At 36.1% G+C, this 16490-nt stretch overlaps 2 protein-coding genes across 8 annotated transcripts in view; one reads left to right on the plus strand and one right to left on the minus strand.

Moving 5' to 3' along the window:
• LOC141441598 (synaptotagmin-5-like) overlaps positions 1-6516 on the plus strand; it is a 125926-nt gene extending 119410 nt beyond the window's left edge. For both annotated transcript variants that reach the window (XM_074106387.1, XM_074106393.1), the window contains one exon: positions 825-6516. In XM_074106387.1, the coding sequence (XP_073962488.1) occupies positions 825-971 (147 nt within the window). In that variant the 3' untranslated portion in view covers positions 972-6516. The remainder of the gene's footprint in view (positions 1-824) is intronic.
• A 921-nt stretch (positions 6517-7437) lies between these two features.
• LOC141441665 (uncharacterized) lies at positions 7438-15140 on the minus strand. 6 transcript variants are annotated; one of them, XR_012452834.1, is made up of 7 exons: positions 14721-15121; positions 10268-11823; positions 9974-10188; positions 9711-9905; positions 9057-9515; positions 8435-8670; positions 7438-7633 (listed from the first exon to the last, which is right to left on the minus strand). XR_012452834.1 is itself a non-coding variant. In XM_074106498.1 (7 exons), the coding sequence occupies exons 1-6, from the start codon at positions 14917-14919 to the stop codon at positions 8786-8788; spliced, it is 2688 nt and encodes an 895-aa protein (XP_073962599.1). In that variant the 5' UTR covers positions 14920-15122; the 3' UTR covers positions 7438-7633; positions 8740-8785. The 6 variants fall into 6 exon arrangements, 5 of the variants coding, with proteins under 5 accessions (XP_073962599.1, XP_073962577.1, XP_073962571.1 ...); XM_074106498.1 differs by lacking the exon at positions 8435-8670 and adding an exon at positions 8740-8849 and having other exon boundaries at positions 14721-15122; XM_074106476.1 differs by lacking the exon at positions 7438-7633 and having other exon boundaries at positions 7839-8670; positions 14721-14924; positions 15044-15140.
• Between the last annotated feature and the right edge of the window lie 1350 nt (positions 15141-16490).

Here is a 16490-nt window from a genome sequence, read left to right on the forward strand (position 1 = left end):
GACAAGCAACGGTCTAGTCTAGTTCATTGACGTTACAGGTGGACCCTTGCAAAGATTAGAGTCTGTGGAAAAATGTATGTGATTGCGTACACTTGCCCACTGCGTACGTTTACCCCACATGACTCTACACTTATTGTAGTTCTTCAAGACGGGGTAAAGGCACTAATGAAGAGTGAAATTATCAACCTCTGGGGTTAGTATCAGTTCGTCTAAAAAGCAGCCTGGTCTAAGTAGCAAGTGGTCTAAGAAGCAACTGGCCTTAATAAGTAGCGAGTACTTAAGTAGTCTAAAAAAATCTCCGAATGTCTAGTTGGTATCTGGACGTCCATTTCCTGTTTCGTCATTTTTAATTCTATGATCCAAAGTTGACTGAGCTCCGCTTCGTGGAGCTCTTCTTCAGCGTGACTGAAGCGCTTAGCGCCTTGAAGCAACTCTAACCTAACCTATGTTTTTTCAAGTTTCAGACACAAACAACATTTTAGACCAATTATCTCTTAGACCACTTGCTACTTAGACTAATTTTGTTTCTTAGACCATTTGCTACTTAGACCAGCTGCTATTATGACAAAGAACATTTTCGACGAATTAGGTAGGAACATACGCATATATCAGCATGAAACCCAAGTGCCTATCATTACCCCTGCGCTGAGAGTAAGATCAGACCTCGGCAAATAATATTTGCCGAGGATCTACAAACCACTAAATATATCGTCTACTAGCTTTACCCACGCGAGCTATCGCCCGCGCGGTCTGCCGCTACATTCAGCGGTTTCCAGTCTTTGATCGTTTTCGTAACCATACCTTTTCTTGACGTCTTGTTCCAGGTGTGCGTAGTAACCGGCGGTGGCAGCGGGCTGGTGGTGGGCTGGTGCTGCGTGGGCGCCGCGGAGCCGGCCGCCGAGGGCCGCCACTGGGCGCAGATGGCGCAAGAGACGCGCAAAGCTGTCGCCATGTGGCATACGCTCAGATAGATGTAGCTATATACTTCACGCTACTTAATGTCTGCTGACGGAAGTGGATCTTAGAGCTGTTGGAGGAACCTTGCTTATGTCAGACGCATTAAACTGTCAAAGATTAGATGGAACATTTTATATTTGTCTAAAAAAACTGTCCGGGGTGCAACAGCTTCCCCTTCACCTACCCGCCATTTTAGAACCGATGGTGTTAGTAGGTAAAGCAGACACAAAGTAGGTAGTAATTTTCAAGTAAGTAGCAAATGGTTTAAAAAATAAAATAACTTACGTGTCAAGTGAAAGTAAAAGCCTACCTAGGACTTCAAGTAGGTACCTAGTAGGTCTACATATTATGTTAATGGTAATAATAGGTCAGTTATATTACATTTCTTTTTATACCTTCAAGATACAATACGGTATTTGACAACTCCTGATTTTGCCATATCTTAATATTATTATGAAAATATAGATACAGATAGTGTTTAGCGAAGAGAAAATTTAAATCGGATGAAAATTGGATTTATAGTGATTTTTTGAAAAATCTTTATACCTGTCTCATTCTCAAACGCTTTTCTCTATGCAGCAAGTATGGTGTCTTTCTCTGTCCAATCTTGAATTTCAAACCTATATAACTTTGTTATTTGTAAAGGTAGCTTAAAAATTGTTTTTCTATTCGATAACAGGCATTGTGTAGTTTTAATTTATAAAACATATTCAAAGTAGTCAAATACCGTAATGTCCCACTGCTGAACAAAGGCCTACCCCCGATACTGCTCTATGTCCACTGCATATAAGGGTCAGTCTTTCAAGAAGTGGTCCAGTTCATTCCGCCATCGCCGTCTAGGTCTGCCAGGCCGCCTTTTCGAGTTGGTGGGCGTCCACTCGGTGGTTATCTTGGCCCACAACTCATCCGGCATGCGGCAAACATGGCCAGCCTAGTCCCACTTCAGCTTAGACGCCGTTTGACCTAAATCAGTGATTTGAGTCATGGAGCGCAGGGCGGTGTTCCGGATCCGATCCATGAGTTTTACTAATACATTTTTTTTTTAAGATTCACTGAAACTCACCTAATATCGATACTAGAAGACGAAGCGTTAACAGGCCTCCCACTAGGTACAAATGAAACGGATACAAAATTCAGATCTCTAGATTGATTCTAGATTTGAAAAAATACAAAAAGATTCCAAAAAAACAATCTGAATTTGATTGCTTAGTAACGATATCTCTTGTCCGGGTGAGCGGTTAGTTTCAATGGAGTGCCGAAAAAGTTTCTCGATGAGGGCTACGGCATAGATGTCGCCAGCGTCACTGCTTAAGTGGCTAAATAAGCAACAAACAAGCTGAGATACGAGGTGCATAGGGGAAATTCGTGTCGGTACCGTTGACCATCAGTGGTGTAGCGGTATAGCACGCGGTACGGAATACCGAGGACCTGGGTTCGATTCCCAGTGATGGTCTTATTTTTCTGGTTTTTCTGTGCATCTATATTTCAGTTTGTATTTTCAATTTAGGTTTTACGGGATGACCGTAAAAGTAAAAATTTGGAATTGAAATAAAAAATACAAAAATATTCCAAAAAAACAATCTTGATTCTAGATTGTCAAGAAGACATTAAAATCTAAGGCGTATTATAAAGTTAATGATTATATCATGGGCAGGGATATTAGGAAATAATTCCGATCCGCATTAGCGATCCCTTCAAATAGCGAACCTACTGTGTTAAAAATAAAGTTTTGTTAACTACTTGTGATGTACCTATAGATATCATTTAATAATATTGTAAATCTGTTTAAAAAATAAATATACCTCGTTGAGTTTCTTGCCGGATTCTTCCCAACAGAGGTTTTTCCGAACCGGTGGTAGTTTTTTTTTAATTTCATAAGTGCTTGTTATAGCCTAAATTGAATAAAGATATTTTGACTTTGACTTTGACTTAGGTGGACTGACGATATCGTGAGTGTTGCGTGGTGGATGCAAGTGGCGACTTGTCGTTTATTGCGACGTTCTAAGGGGAGGCCTTTGTTCAGCAGATGACGTCTTCCGGCTGATGATGACGAACCTCATATGAATATTGCTCTGAAATTCATTCATTAATTATATGGACAGACAGAGCACTTGGTATTGTATTAAACATAGAAAGCGTGAGGACGTTTGGTGTATATAGATTTAACTCAGCAAGGTTCCTCTTAGATCAAAAGTTCTTCACTTATAAGAAATCGTGTGTAAAAGGCCCTGAACTCACTTGTCTTAAGATCCCAAAATATCTAAGTTTGCAGTCAGTGTGTACACGTGGCAAGTTGGCGTGGCGACTTTAACACGCGAGTTAGTATTATACCCCATGTAACAAAGTTTCAACCTCTCAGCTAAGAGCGAGAAGTATTTAAAAGAATAGAGTTTAAATTTATTCATCATAATAACGATATACCGGGTGTGGCCTGTAATATGAGCAAATAATTAAAACATAGATCATACTCGTCAAAATGAACAACATTAGTTCAACGACTTTTAAAAATAATTAGTTTCTTTTTTTTATTACACTTTAAAGTTTATTCGAAGAAGCATAATGTAAAGCAAAATGGTTGATGTATGTAGCGTGACCGGCGACGTCAGTTGTGTTCTAGGATGGCGTACTTACCTATACATTGATTGCAATATTTAATTTGTATTAAAAAAGGAAAATCTAAAGACTTCATTATTTTTAAAAGTCGCTGAACTAATGTTGTTTAGTTTGACGAGTAGGTACGATCTACGTTTAAATTATTTGCTCGTATTGGCCACACCCGGTATTATAAATACAAATAATTACGAAAAAAACCAGCCAGGAGCGTGTTGGACACGCCTAAAATAGGGTTCCGTAGCCATAACGAAAAAATTAAGTACTTAATATTTTTCTAAGGATTTCGTATTTTATGCGGAATCTTTCAAGTTTAGGTATATTTTATACTTTACGCTGCTATTTACTCTTAAACTACTAATAATTCTCAAGTAAACTTAGCCGTTATAGTTTTCCTTAAAAGTTTGATATACTTATTACCATCCTGAATTTTTTCAAATTTTTCCACCCCCGGTTTAGATTTTAGAGGGGGAGTTTCATGAAAATTTACACTTTAAAGTTGAATACTTCGTAAAAAAATCACTGAATTGAAATATGGGGTTTGCAAACCCCTAATGGTTTTAAAATACCTATCCAACAATACCCCACACTATAGGATTAGATGATAAAAAAAACACCCCTACTTTACGTCTATGGGTTTTTTTTTAATTTTTTATTGTACCATTTTGTCGGCATAGTTATATATATATCCGTGCAAAATTACAGCTTTCTATCATTGATAGTCCCTGAGCAAAGCCGCGGACGGACGGACAGACAGACAGACATGGCGAAACTATAAGGATTCCGTTTTTGCCATTTTGGCTCCGGAACCCTAAAAACGTGTAAGTACCTTATAGTAGATTGTACAATAAGAGCATAAAACGAGCCATTTTACCAAAACGTTCATATAGCCACCCAAGCCGGTACGAACTTATAGACGAAGATTTTACTTTATGCACTAGAGTATAAAAAATTCATTTTATGTCGCCTAGATCCAGCATAAATATGAACTTTACGAGCATGAGAAGTGAAAAGTTATTTAGAACTAAGTAATCAACATTAAGTAATTCCATAACCCACCAACAGTGACTCTTGTTTTACCAACGGCATAACTGCAGCAGTTTGGCCATAATTCCTGGCCACGACTAAGTAGAGTGCCTACCTACCTATGTAGGTACTATTAATTAAGCCATACTTATTTATGCAACTGTATCGTAATAGGGGTCTTTAAAACACGTGTGGTTTTATGAAACGAGGAGTAGCCGAGTTTCATAATAGAGTCACATGAGTGTTTTAAGGCCTAATTACTGCGCCTACCTAATTGCTGCGCGCGCGACGACCTGCTGCTGCTCGTGCGGGCGGCGCGGCGTGCCCTGGTGCTGTAATGATGTATGAAATGACCATACGATACAGCCGTGTTCATAATAGAATCCAATATCGTAATGCTGGTCATTATCTATGGTTTTTGAACGCATAATGGAGGATTTACTATATGGGTGTAGATAAAATAATATGTGGTCTACCACCCTGACGTAACGTCGCACTACCTTGCATCACAGATTAATTTAACAACAAACGTTTCTTATTTCTTAGTAAGTAATTACAAAGTACCTACAGAGCTACGAATCATCGATATTAGTTTTGTGCACTACTGCATACATATTCCTAATTCAGCATATTAAAAATTAATTTAAACTTTTATTGCCTATTATGCAAATTAAAGTTAATTAAACCTTAAGTTTGTAAAGTAATAGGCAGGGTGGTGTATTTTTAGTTGTGAGCGCTCAGAAGTCTCCATCACAAATTAAATTTAGATTGTGCTGTGATAATGTACAAATGAATAATCAGATCACTTCTCCAGACTTGCTTATCATATTCGTCATGCTTCTCATTTCAGAGCGCTGTTACTCGAAAATCACTGCCCATGTTGGTTTCCCATTAAAAAGAACGAAAATTTGAGCTTCGAGACACTAAAACTTATGAATTTTACTAAAATATTTGTAACAAGAGGGATTTAGATTATTATTAATTGTACCTACAATTAATTCTCTTTACCCGTAGATAGTAAATATTGTAATCGCTCATTGTGACGTCTCTGTGTCGCTCCAACTGTGCCCACTTAACTCAAGCCTCTACCTACTTAACGCCTCAGCGTCGCTTCGCTTCAGAATGAAGCATTGTGTGATCACCTGCACCATTGTGATCAGATCATCCACCCGCGAGTTAGCTGAGGCCCTAAAAACAACTTATTGGACGTACCTACTAATAAGTATAGGTAGTGCCACCAGAGTTGAGATCACGCACACAAGAACATGTCATGTAATGACAGCGCGAGCGGGATTTAGCCTTTCACTCATTCATTCTCCTTTTAACAATCGGTTCTTCATGTAGCTGTGTGCGTAGGTAATCTCATTCACTTCAACTCTCATGGCACTACCGTACCGTTTAACTTCCATTAAGATCTGGTGCCCTTAGTGTAAGTTTTCGGTTACAAAATACGTCTCGATCGCGTTCGCGTTAAAATCTCAATTTGTATAGAAACAGGAACATCGCAAACGTTCCGGTAGAGGCGCTGTTCATGTTTCCATATAAATAGAGATTTTAACGCGAACGCGATCGAGACGTATTTTGTAACCGAAAACTTACACTAAGGGTACTGATGATATCAGTGATGCCATGATGCGTAGGTAGGTGCATTTTTTGGAAGTCTAGGTTTTTATTGAAATTGTTAGTTTCCACATTTAGAGGCAAAGCGAAGCTCTGGCGATTAACTAACTGTTAGTCATTGGAACAATGTACGTTTTGTATCTTGGCCATCCGTAGGGATGGCCTCTTCTGTTCCGTCAATAAATATTCTATTCTTATGTAATTATATCGAAATTATTCCTAAAAATATACGTATAAATTTTTAACTAAATGTCTCTATCTCTGTGTGGAGGAAAAATATTTTACTTTGTATTTTCTTTACAATGTCTGAATAAAATGTCTATTTGTAAGATACAGTTTCATTTCATATCTAACCTTTGTTAGGTAGGTACAGTCAATGTCATAAATAAGTGTTCACTTTTGTACCTTGTCATTTTAACGTCATGATTGTAAAGCCATACGAAATTGTGTATAGACGACTGAAAGCGACAAGGTACAAAAGTGATCACTTATTTATGACGTTGACTGTACCTATGAATTTGGATAGTACCTGATGCAAAAACACAGTAGGCACATAGGCACTTAGGTAGTATTAGTTCAGGAAATATGAATGGTAACTTGCTAATTGCTATTCGACTCGCTTTAGTTTGATATTGAAAAAAAGATCTTGTTGAAGATACAGATCTCACTTCATATTTCATGGACTATGCATTATTGAAATTGCTGTTATAGCTGTGGTGGCCCAGTGGTCTGACCTATGTATAGCCTCTCAAGCAGAGGATCATGGGTTCAAACCCAGGCTCGCATCTCAGTTTTCCGAAATTCTTGTGCTAAATGACATTCTAAATTCTGGGACCCTGACCCTAGTGAAAAAGGGGTTAGGTCTGCACAATTACACAGCTATTTTCTATTTTATGTGTAAAGAAAGGGGTTTGAGTCGAAATCAGCTGTTCAACTTCTGCAGAATTAACTCCTTTTTCACTAGGGCTCCAGAATTTACCCCGAGGTTTACGATCAAGGAAAACAAAGTGAGGAAACCTGCACAAACCTGCGAATGGTATGTGTACGAGATATATGCTCCCAAAATCTTATAAAGATATTAAATTATGTATGGATGTTCATAAAACAGTGTAAATTTCGAGAATTTCCATGGAATTTAGATTCAACTGCCAATGCTAATGTTTTAAGCGAGCGCTAAAATCTAAACTAATAAATAAAACCAGCCGTTACAAAATTATAATTTATTTAACTTTTCACATTGTACAGAGTCGTATAATTAAAAAAATATTAAAATAACTTAGAAGTAGAACACACAGTTTACCAGAACGGTGTTGCTGACGTAGACGTACGCAGTTCGCGAGAGCACTACTTACGCACTATTAGTTAATGTACGCGACACTTACCACTGCAGAGGAGCCAGCGGCGACCAGCGCAACGGCAACTAAAATTGCAAAAATACTCTTTAATTATTAAAAATAAATACTTATTTAATACGGAGCTGAACTATATCGAAGTAAGGCATTGATAAATCAGAAAGTATAGTATGGGGCTGGGAATCGAACCCAGTTCGTCATAGGTAATTCCGTGCTCAACCCGAGCCATTTAGCTTAGCAGTAAGTTTTCTGACAAAGACAATACCACGCTGTCATAATCATAAGTATTATAACTATACTAACCATTAAACTTAGTAGCATGCCACCCAACCTAAACACGTGTTGGACACGCCTTTCGGTGGCCCATGTTGCCTTTTGGTGCCGAAATTAACTATTTCATCAAGTGACCCATGATACTAATGAAAATTAAAAAATATTCCACACAAATACAAAAACACTTGTGGTGACAATAGTATCTAGAATAAACATGTCGGACAAATTGTGCTCTTATCAGGTTTGGATAGTGCGTAGTTACTTATCGCAGTAGCTGATTTGATAAATATGGTTAACAATAACGTGAGGTACGAAATTATAATAATGACTGTAAAATCTATAATGCAAATATATACTCAATGTCTTACACCATACAGATTCCATCGTTTCGAGTCTAAGAAATAAATTACTTACCTAGCCGTTTAACAACATAACTTGCGTAATATTTTTATTCGATTTAACGGCTGAATTGGTGTTTGCACATTCATTGTTTGTAAAACGGTTCGATTCTAAACTAGCCACTTATGCTACATTAGCAAGCTCGATAGATACGATGGAACCCAGATAATTAAATATTATTGATGTTTATACTTTACACGTCATTTGTGGACTCCAATGCAGCAAAACGAAAGGCGAGAAAAGTAGAAGAAATAACAGATATGTCAATGAGTAAACGTATGTGTAGTATGGCAGTGTGTGTAGGAAAAGTGGTGTGGCTGTGGAGTGTCATTGTACGGGCTGTATTTTGGGATGCAAGTATCTGCAATCGGGATCTTTGCAATTGCCGCCAACATCGAACGGGCACAGCACACCATTCGGATCCTCCTCCCAACTGAAAAGTATTTATTTTAATAGAGTAATTACGTGAAGTTGGCCGTGGACAGTTTAAATGCATACTTACATCGCACCTCGGAGCAGCGATGTGCGTACGCATACGCCATCCACAGTTATTGAAATTGACGAAAGCGATAATTGAAACATGCACATTTTCTTGACTTTCTATGAATACACCTAATGGACAATTCCAAAACGATTAGAATCATGTTAGTGGGTGTAATGTAGGCACGGGCCGTCAAAATAGAAATACACAAAAGAAGAAATAAGTAGTACCAATATTATTCGACGACTTAGTTAGATTGGGTTAAATGACAAGATGATATGACCTTCTATGCTCGAGTGTAGTGAACATGATTTAATCAAATGATAATAATAACTTACTTTGCAGTGCCCAAAGCTTGCAGAGGTGATGTGTAATCATCAACTTCCTTTGTTTTGCTTTTGCTACCCCAGGATGAGACCTTTATCTCTTTACTATCTTGTATTTCTTTCGTGTTACCTACTAAGATATTTTTGCTATCATCGTTTATTCTAGGTTCTATACTATTTTCTATAGCATAATTGTGGTCTTTTACTGGGCTTTGGGGAATTTTAACAGTCTTTTTGTTATTGGTAACTTCTACATGAATTGATAACCTAGGATTTGGAACGTTTTCTTCTTCTTTTAAGTCATTCACGACGCTCACTTGAACAGATTTCAGTATTTTTGGATTTTTTACGTCTTCTTTGGGGTTGTTCTCTTTTTGCAATCGTTTATTGGTTGTTGGTACTAATTTTTGTGTAACTCGAGCATTATGGACTAAGTTACCATTCATTATGGAATGTTTGGAAGTTGTTGAGCTGTAAAATAAAATTTTAAGACAAATTATGCAATAGTTATAGTAAGAAAATTTTGATCTCAAAACTACCATTAACAATGATTGATTAGTATTATATAATTAGTATTTCAGGCCGAGAAAACAAGTTTAAGCTAAATTTTTCACAAGCTATATACAACACTAAAGTAAAATTACATCGAAAACTAAATATCAATACCTGTTTAAAAGTAGTTGATGCTGGGCTCTTATCTTCGACAGTCTAATTTGAGCAGATTTTTGTTCTCTTTTGTTGAAAGTAATAGCTGTTGCAATATTGCGCAATTCCGTAGCAACTATCTTATACTTCTGTGATAGGTTCATAGCTTCTTCTTTCAGTTTGAGTACTTTAGCTGATTCTTCTGCTATAGTTTTTCTGTAAAATAAATCATAAATCAAGATCGTAATATGCTTATTTTTATTACAACTATAAGGTGTTAGTACCTTGATAATGCTATTTGCTCGTTTAAAACATTTTCAGTCAGTTTTTGACTTTCTATAGTGACATTACGAGGCTTCAGAGTATCTTTAGGAAGTGGATTTCCTTTATTTATATTAAGAGACGACTGTCTCGCATTTTTCATTTTCTCTAACTCGGCCATTCTTTTAACTAAATTTTTGTATTCTATTTGTTCCGATTTAGGAAGATGTTTTACAGTCTGAAATAAAAATTAATATATTAATACACATAATCATTTTGTTGCTGCACCTACAAAGCAAACATTTTTGTTATCTGACCTTTGGAACAAACTTCTCCTTCGGCTTTGGTGCTGGCGTCACTAGTGGCTGTTGCACTACATCAGGTAGCGAGCCTTTCTCGACCTGCATGCGCGTTGACTTCAAAAACAAATCTAGCTTTTGTTGAAAATCTACTTGCTCAGATAATTTCATATGCATTTTAGTTAAATTCTTGGTAGCTTCATGTTCACCTTCCGAATCAGAGTTTCCAAGACTAATTATGAATCTTTTCTCTTCTGGAAGATTATTCACCTGTTTTTCAATCTCTGCATCTTTTTTTGGTATTTCAGTATGTTTTATATTTTTTATAATGTTAGGATCTACAAGATTAGGCAAGTTTTTACTTAATGAAGTTAATAGTTTGGCACGTAACAGATCTTCGTCTTCTTCCAGTTCATCTTCATTAGATTTTTTGATGCCTTGTACATTGCTTTCTGTAGAAGCAATTACATCTGAATCAGTAGGCATAAGAGGTTCAATAGAGTATTCTTTATTCTTATCATCTACATCAGAACCAATATCCATATCAACAGATTCTATATCTGTATTATTTTCGGACATGATTTGATTCATGTATTCAGTCTGATCATTCATAAGTTCATCATTTAAATTGGAAGACTGTGAAAGTCTCTTTCTGAGTTTTTGCTTTTGCTTAATTTCAATAGCTCTTTTTAGTAAAGCAGACTTGAGGCATATCGTACGAAGTTCAGCTGTATCGCTGTCTTCATCTTCTGATATTAATAAAATATTTTTATCCTCAATATATTCCTTTTGCTTTACATCTTCTTTCCCTGAAAGGCTTTTTTCACTTACTATTTTTGCCTTAGAAGCTTTCGTTTTCAAGGCATGCTCTCTGAGTAATTCTAAGTCTTCATCGGAATCTCTTGTAGTCTGTGTTTTATTAATTATTATATTTTCGCCATTAGAAACCACTTTTGTAGCCGAGTCTACGGTGTCAATATTATCGAAAGGTTTTTTCTCAAAGTTAGCATTAATTCCGTCATTTTTGACTTCAGTATCAGAGCATAAGTCTACAGATTCCAGTAATCTGGCAGCATGCATTAAATTATCTTTTTTTAAATCTTTTAGTAAGCCAATGGAAGCATCTTGGCCATGTATTTTTTCTAATGGATGATCAATAAAATGTACTTGTTGGTTTTCAGTTTGCGAGTCTAGAACCAATTTTTCATCTTCTTGGTTCTGTGATCTAAGGAACATTTTAGTCAGCCTAGCTTTTAAAGATGTTTTATCAATATTTGTTTTACTAACTGCCACAGCATTTGCCAGTTTTCTTCTTTTATTTCTATATTCATCCTCAGACTCATCACTTGACTCTGACAAAACTATTTTTTTCTTACTTTTATGAGATTTCTTTCTGTGTTCTCTTTTTGCTGGGTGACTAACAGATGAAGGATCTTTTCTTCTCTTTGGTCTGTGATATGATTTTAAGTGCCTCTGTTCTTTATTATCTTTGTAAACATATGGTTCTTCCAATTCTGTGGCTGATATCTCAGAAAGATCACATAACAATGCATCATTGTGTCTGCCATTTTTACCTAAAAGTTAGTATTAGAAAATCACAGCAGATAATGAGACTATTTTATACAACACTGTACTTTAATATTTGACAAAAGGAAAATATTCACAGAATACAGTCAATATTAATACCAATAATGTCTAAAAATAGGTCAAGGATTATTAAGTATTTTATTTTCCTGTCCAATATTTTTCAACAATTTTAAACAAACTTAAAATATATGTTGAGTTGCTGCAAGTCAGTGCTACCATATAGCTAAATGACTTAACAGATACGTGTTTGATTCATTACATTCTGGATTTAATTTTATAAGATAACAATGGAGTGTCCACAGGGAGAACCATGCATATGTACTACATTATCTCCTAATATTATTTCATCTATAAATGGTTTCAGAAGCCTTTTGTGGGTGTGTACGGACTGTAACATATAATTACTATCAGCTAGTTAATTAGAGTTCAGCAATAAACTAAATCCAACAAACCGAGCCCTATTACTGTTGCTTCAATTAAACCTATTTGATCTTCAATCTTCATACAAATCATACCCTGCTGTAACTGCTTGCCAAGTTGTGTGATTTTTGGATACTTTTATAAATTGATTTGCAAAAAAAAACTTTGATTATTAATTGTGTGACAAACAGGCCTCCTCACTTTTTTAATACTTACAAGACATTGACAAAACTATGCAAAACTTGCACACTAAAAGCTACACATATTGTAAAACAATTTTATTACTATGCATTTCAAATGACGTAATCAGTTAGTAGCGGCGTTAGGGTAGGGCGCGGTGGGGCGACCGCCCAGGGCGCCGGACTTAAAGGGGCACCTGATGCCTATACCTACTAGAAAATTCCCAAAAGTTGGGGACGCCTTGGAAATCTCGCCCAGGTCGCTGGAAGAGCTAAAACCGGCACGGCATGTAATTTTGTGAAATAAAATCATGAAAAGAAATTCCTCCCTCCTTCATTTATCCCGATATGTTCGACATATTTGTCAAACAAGTTTATTATCATATATAATCACACACATTTTTATCTACAAAATTCCCTGTGTCTACATCTCTTTAACTTTAATGGTATTAATGCTACAACTATTTTTTTTTATTTAATGTACCTACAGTCAACCAATTTCATATCTAGGCCACAACAGAAACTTGGTGATATTTATCGATAGTATCGATGGAGCTATACTTTCAAGAATTGAATTGAATTGAAATGTAAAGAAAATTTAATTCTAATGACAATTGAAACACATAGACATTGTTATATTCTCCTACTCAATAAGGAAAAATACAGCTTATTTCGTCTTCCATTGCATGTTTTTTTACACACATGTCATTAATTTGAAATTAAATTAAACAAGGTATATAATTTATAGTCCATTCAAGATAACGTTGGACTCTAGAAGGACACAGAAGATGGGGTTCTAAACATTTTTTGTGAAGTCGTAATAATGATGATGAATAAAAGAAGTAGGTAATACTGATCAAGTCATAATTTTGTTTGTTTCATAAAAAGGTAAGTATGCAATGTAGGTACTTACACAATAACACAATATTAGTATGTAACTTGCTACATAATATTAATTTGATTTATATTTAGACATTTAATAACTTGTGTTTCGTGGACTCTCATTCCCTGTTTAAAAATATTCTACTCGTAGTTCTTGCTATGAAGTTCAAGCTTTTTTCCATTCTGAATTTCATAAAATTTTGTGCAGTGCTTTAGTTGTGTAAAATTAACTATTTGTATATGATTAAAGGTCGCATTTAGATCGAAACTGGCGATTAAAAACTATAAATAATGTAGAGAATATTTTCTTGAGTTAATTATATTATCAACATTTTGTTTCTTACAGAATATTGTTTGCCTCTGTCTCTATATATAGGTATTTTATAGGAAGACGTTTCTGTTTTTAACAAAATATACTTAATAAGTTTTTTTTTATTGTTTTTAAATTATGATATGAAAAATAGCAGTTAATCTCACTAATATTTACTATAAATGCGAAAGGTTGTAAATCTGTATGTTTTAGTGATGTAACGAATGTCATTTTATGAACATTCGCGAACGCGAATGCGAATATCTGCTACCGACATTTGCGCATGCGAATATTCAGTTTTTCGTTCTGGCGCCAATTGACTATGGCAGTCTCGTTCTAACGAAGTGCGTTCCATTTGTATTATGTTACGAGAATTACCGAGTTTATACGAATGCATCGCAAAGTAAATAAATAAATAATACCAAATGATTAAGTGAAGACTGGTAATGTGATTACGAGGTCAATTTATTTTTTGTTGTATAAAAAACAAAAGAAATTAATGTATTTTGATTTTATTAACCTACTGAATGTGAATGCGAATGCGAATATGGAAAAATAATCTGAATGCGAATGCGAATATTTGTTACATCACTAGTATGTTTGGTTGTTGTTGTCCGCTGAACCGATTTAGATGAAATTCGGTATACAGATAGTACAAATCCCGGGGAAGGACATAGAACAGTTTTATCCCATAAAATTGCATAGTTCTCGCGGGATGGCAATAAACGAATTCTACTTGAATGGAGTCGCGGGCAACAGCTATTCAATGAATATATTAACGTAATATTGATGTCTTCGATATTTTAATTAGAATTAAGTTTGGACTATATACTAAAAAAAAAAATGATTAAATGACTTCCTAAAGCGTGTACAGTCAAGGGCAAAGATATTGACACGGCCAAAGTCGCAAAAATATGTATACACGGCCTTAATGTTAAGTGCATAAAGTCGTACTGTACTATTAAGAACCTATTTTCCTTCTGTCCATTCCTATACTGCACAGACTGTAGTACTCTTCTTTGAATAGCTATGGAAGTCCTATTGGTACAAAGGTCATTTAAATATTTGTTTCGTAAGAATAATAATCGCTTACCTGGCCCAATTGACGATCTCTTAGCTTTCTTGCGTTCAAGGACATTGTTGTAATTCTCAAGCACTTGCAATCTTTGACGGAGAAGAAATTCTTCTTCCGATGAAATGTCCGATAGTTCGTCCAATTCGTCTACTATTTCCCCTTCTTCTCTTTCGGAATCAGCGTGAACTGGTGGAATGTTCTCAACGCAAGCCATCATTTAGTCTGAATCGAAAACGAAATACGATGAAACTACGTATTTAATACCTTAAAATAGATTTTCATAAAATTATAAAATTGAAATTATTAGAAAATTATGTAAATATAACGATTGTATCAATCACCAAGGACTGTTTTTGCAAAAAAAACTAATTTTTTTTCTTCCTGTTCCTGCACTGTCACAGAAAATGAAAATGACACATGCCTTTCCTATTCATTACAATACTCTTTGCTTGCATGCATGCAATACATATCAGGGCTTGTTAACGTTACAAATTCACACTATAAGTAAACGTTAAATAACGGTAAAAATCATAAAATACCTAGTACCGGTATTAAAATTTAACGTTAATTGATAACTTAACATTATTAACGTTACCTAATTACCGTTATTTTACCGGTAAATTTACTTTACATTGTAGGGCTTGTTAACGTTACCCAATTCACATTATTTATAACGATACCGAAGTAACACTATCGGTAATTTTTGCTATGCTACCTAGTGTTACAATTTAGCGCGTGCATACTCGCTCGATAAATGAGGAAATCTACCATTTAACGTTACCGTTACGTTATGGAGCTGTGTGGCCTAGTATGGAGCTGTGGTGGCCTAGTGGTTTGACCTATCGCCTCTCAAGCAGAGGGTCGTGGGTTCAAACCCGGCTCGCACCTCTTGAGTTTTTCGAAATTCATGTGCGGAATTACATTTGAAATTTACCACGAGCTTTGCGGTGAAGGAAAACATCGTGAGGAAACCTGCACAACCTGCGAAGCAATTCAATGGTGCGTGTGAAGTTCCCAATCCGCACTGGGCCCGCGTGGAACTACGGCCAAGCCTCTCATTCTGAGAGGAGGCCTGTGCCCAGCAGTGGGACGTATAAAGGCTTTTTCCCATTTTTTTTACCGGTAAAAAGTTGTATAAGTAACGGTAAATCGTTTAACGTTAATTATCATTTACCGTTAAATCGGTTTGACAGTTGGTAACGTTACCACTTTTAACGGTATTTAAAGCCCTGATACATATCATACAGTACAATAGGCGCGGCCACATGAAATCGCTCGACGCTCGTTTACAATGTCAATTCTGGTCACATGACACGACATAGCGATAAAGCTGAGATGAAAATGTTGAGCTTTATCGCTGGAAAAAATTATCGCTGAAAAAATAAAATTCAATTTCGGCAAAAACGCTGTTATTTTTTGTTCATTCACTCCAATTTCTTTTATTTTTACCACTGCCATGACTGCTACTAAATGAGATTACCAAGGCCAAGATCATTCTCCTGCAAGAAGCCATCTTGTCGCTGCTGCTCGACGCGGCGACTTGACGCTACTTTTTTTTGAGTCGCAGGAAATTAAAAATCACCTTCAAAATCGGTTCAAGTGACCAGATTTATCGCTGCAATCGAGCGACGAGCGACTGCATGTGGCCGCACCTGGTTTTTCTATACTAGACATGCGTAATATCGCTAGATGGCGTTAATATCAAGAGCAAGAGAGAGGTAAATTTGACGTCTTTACTAGTTGGAGCTAGCAGCAGGGCTACTACGAAACTCGAAACTCAAAGTTCGT

The sequence above is a fragment of the Choristoneura fumiferana genome, chromosome 2 (genome assembly GCF_025370935.1).
Source record: "Choristoneura fumiferana chromosome 2, NRCan_CFum_1, whole genome shotgun sequence".
Taxonomy (NCBI): domain Eukaryota; kingdom Metazoa; phylum Arthropoda; class Insecta; order Lepidoptera; family Tortricidae; genus Choristoneura; species Choristoneura fumiferana.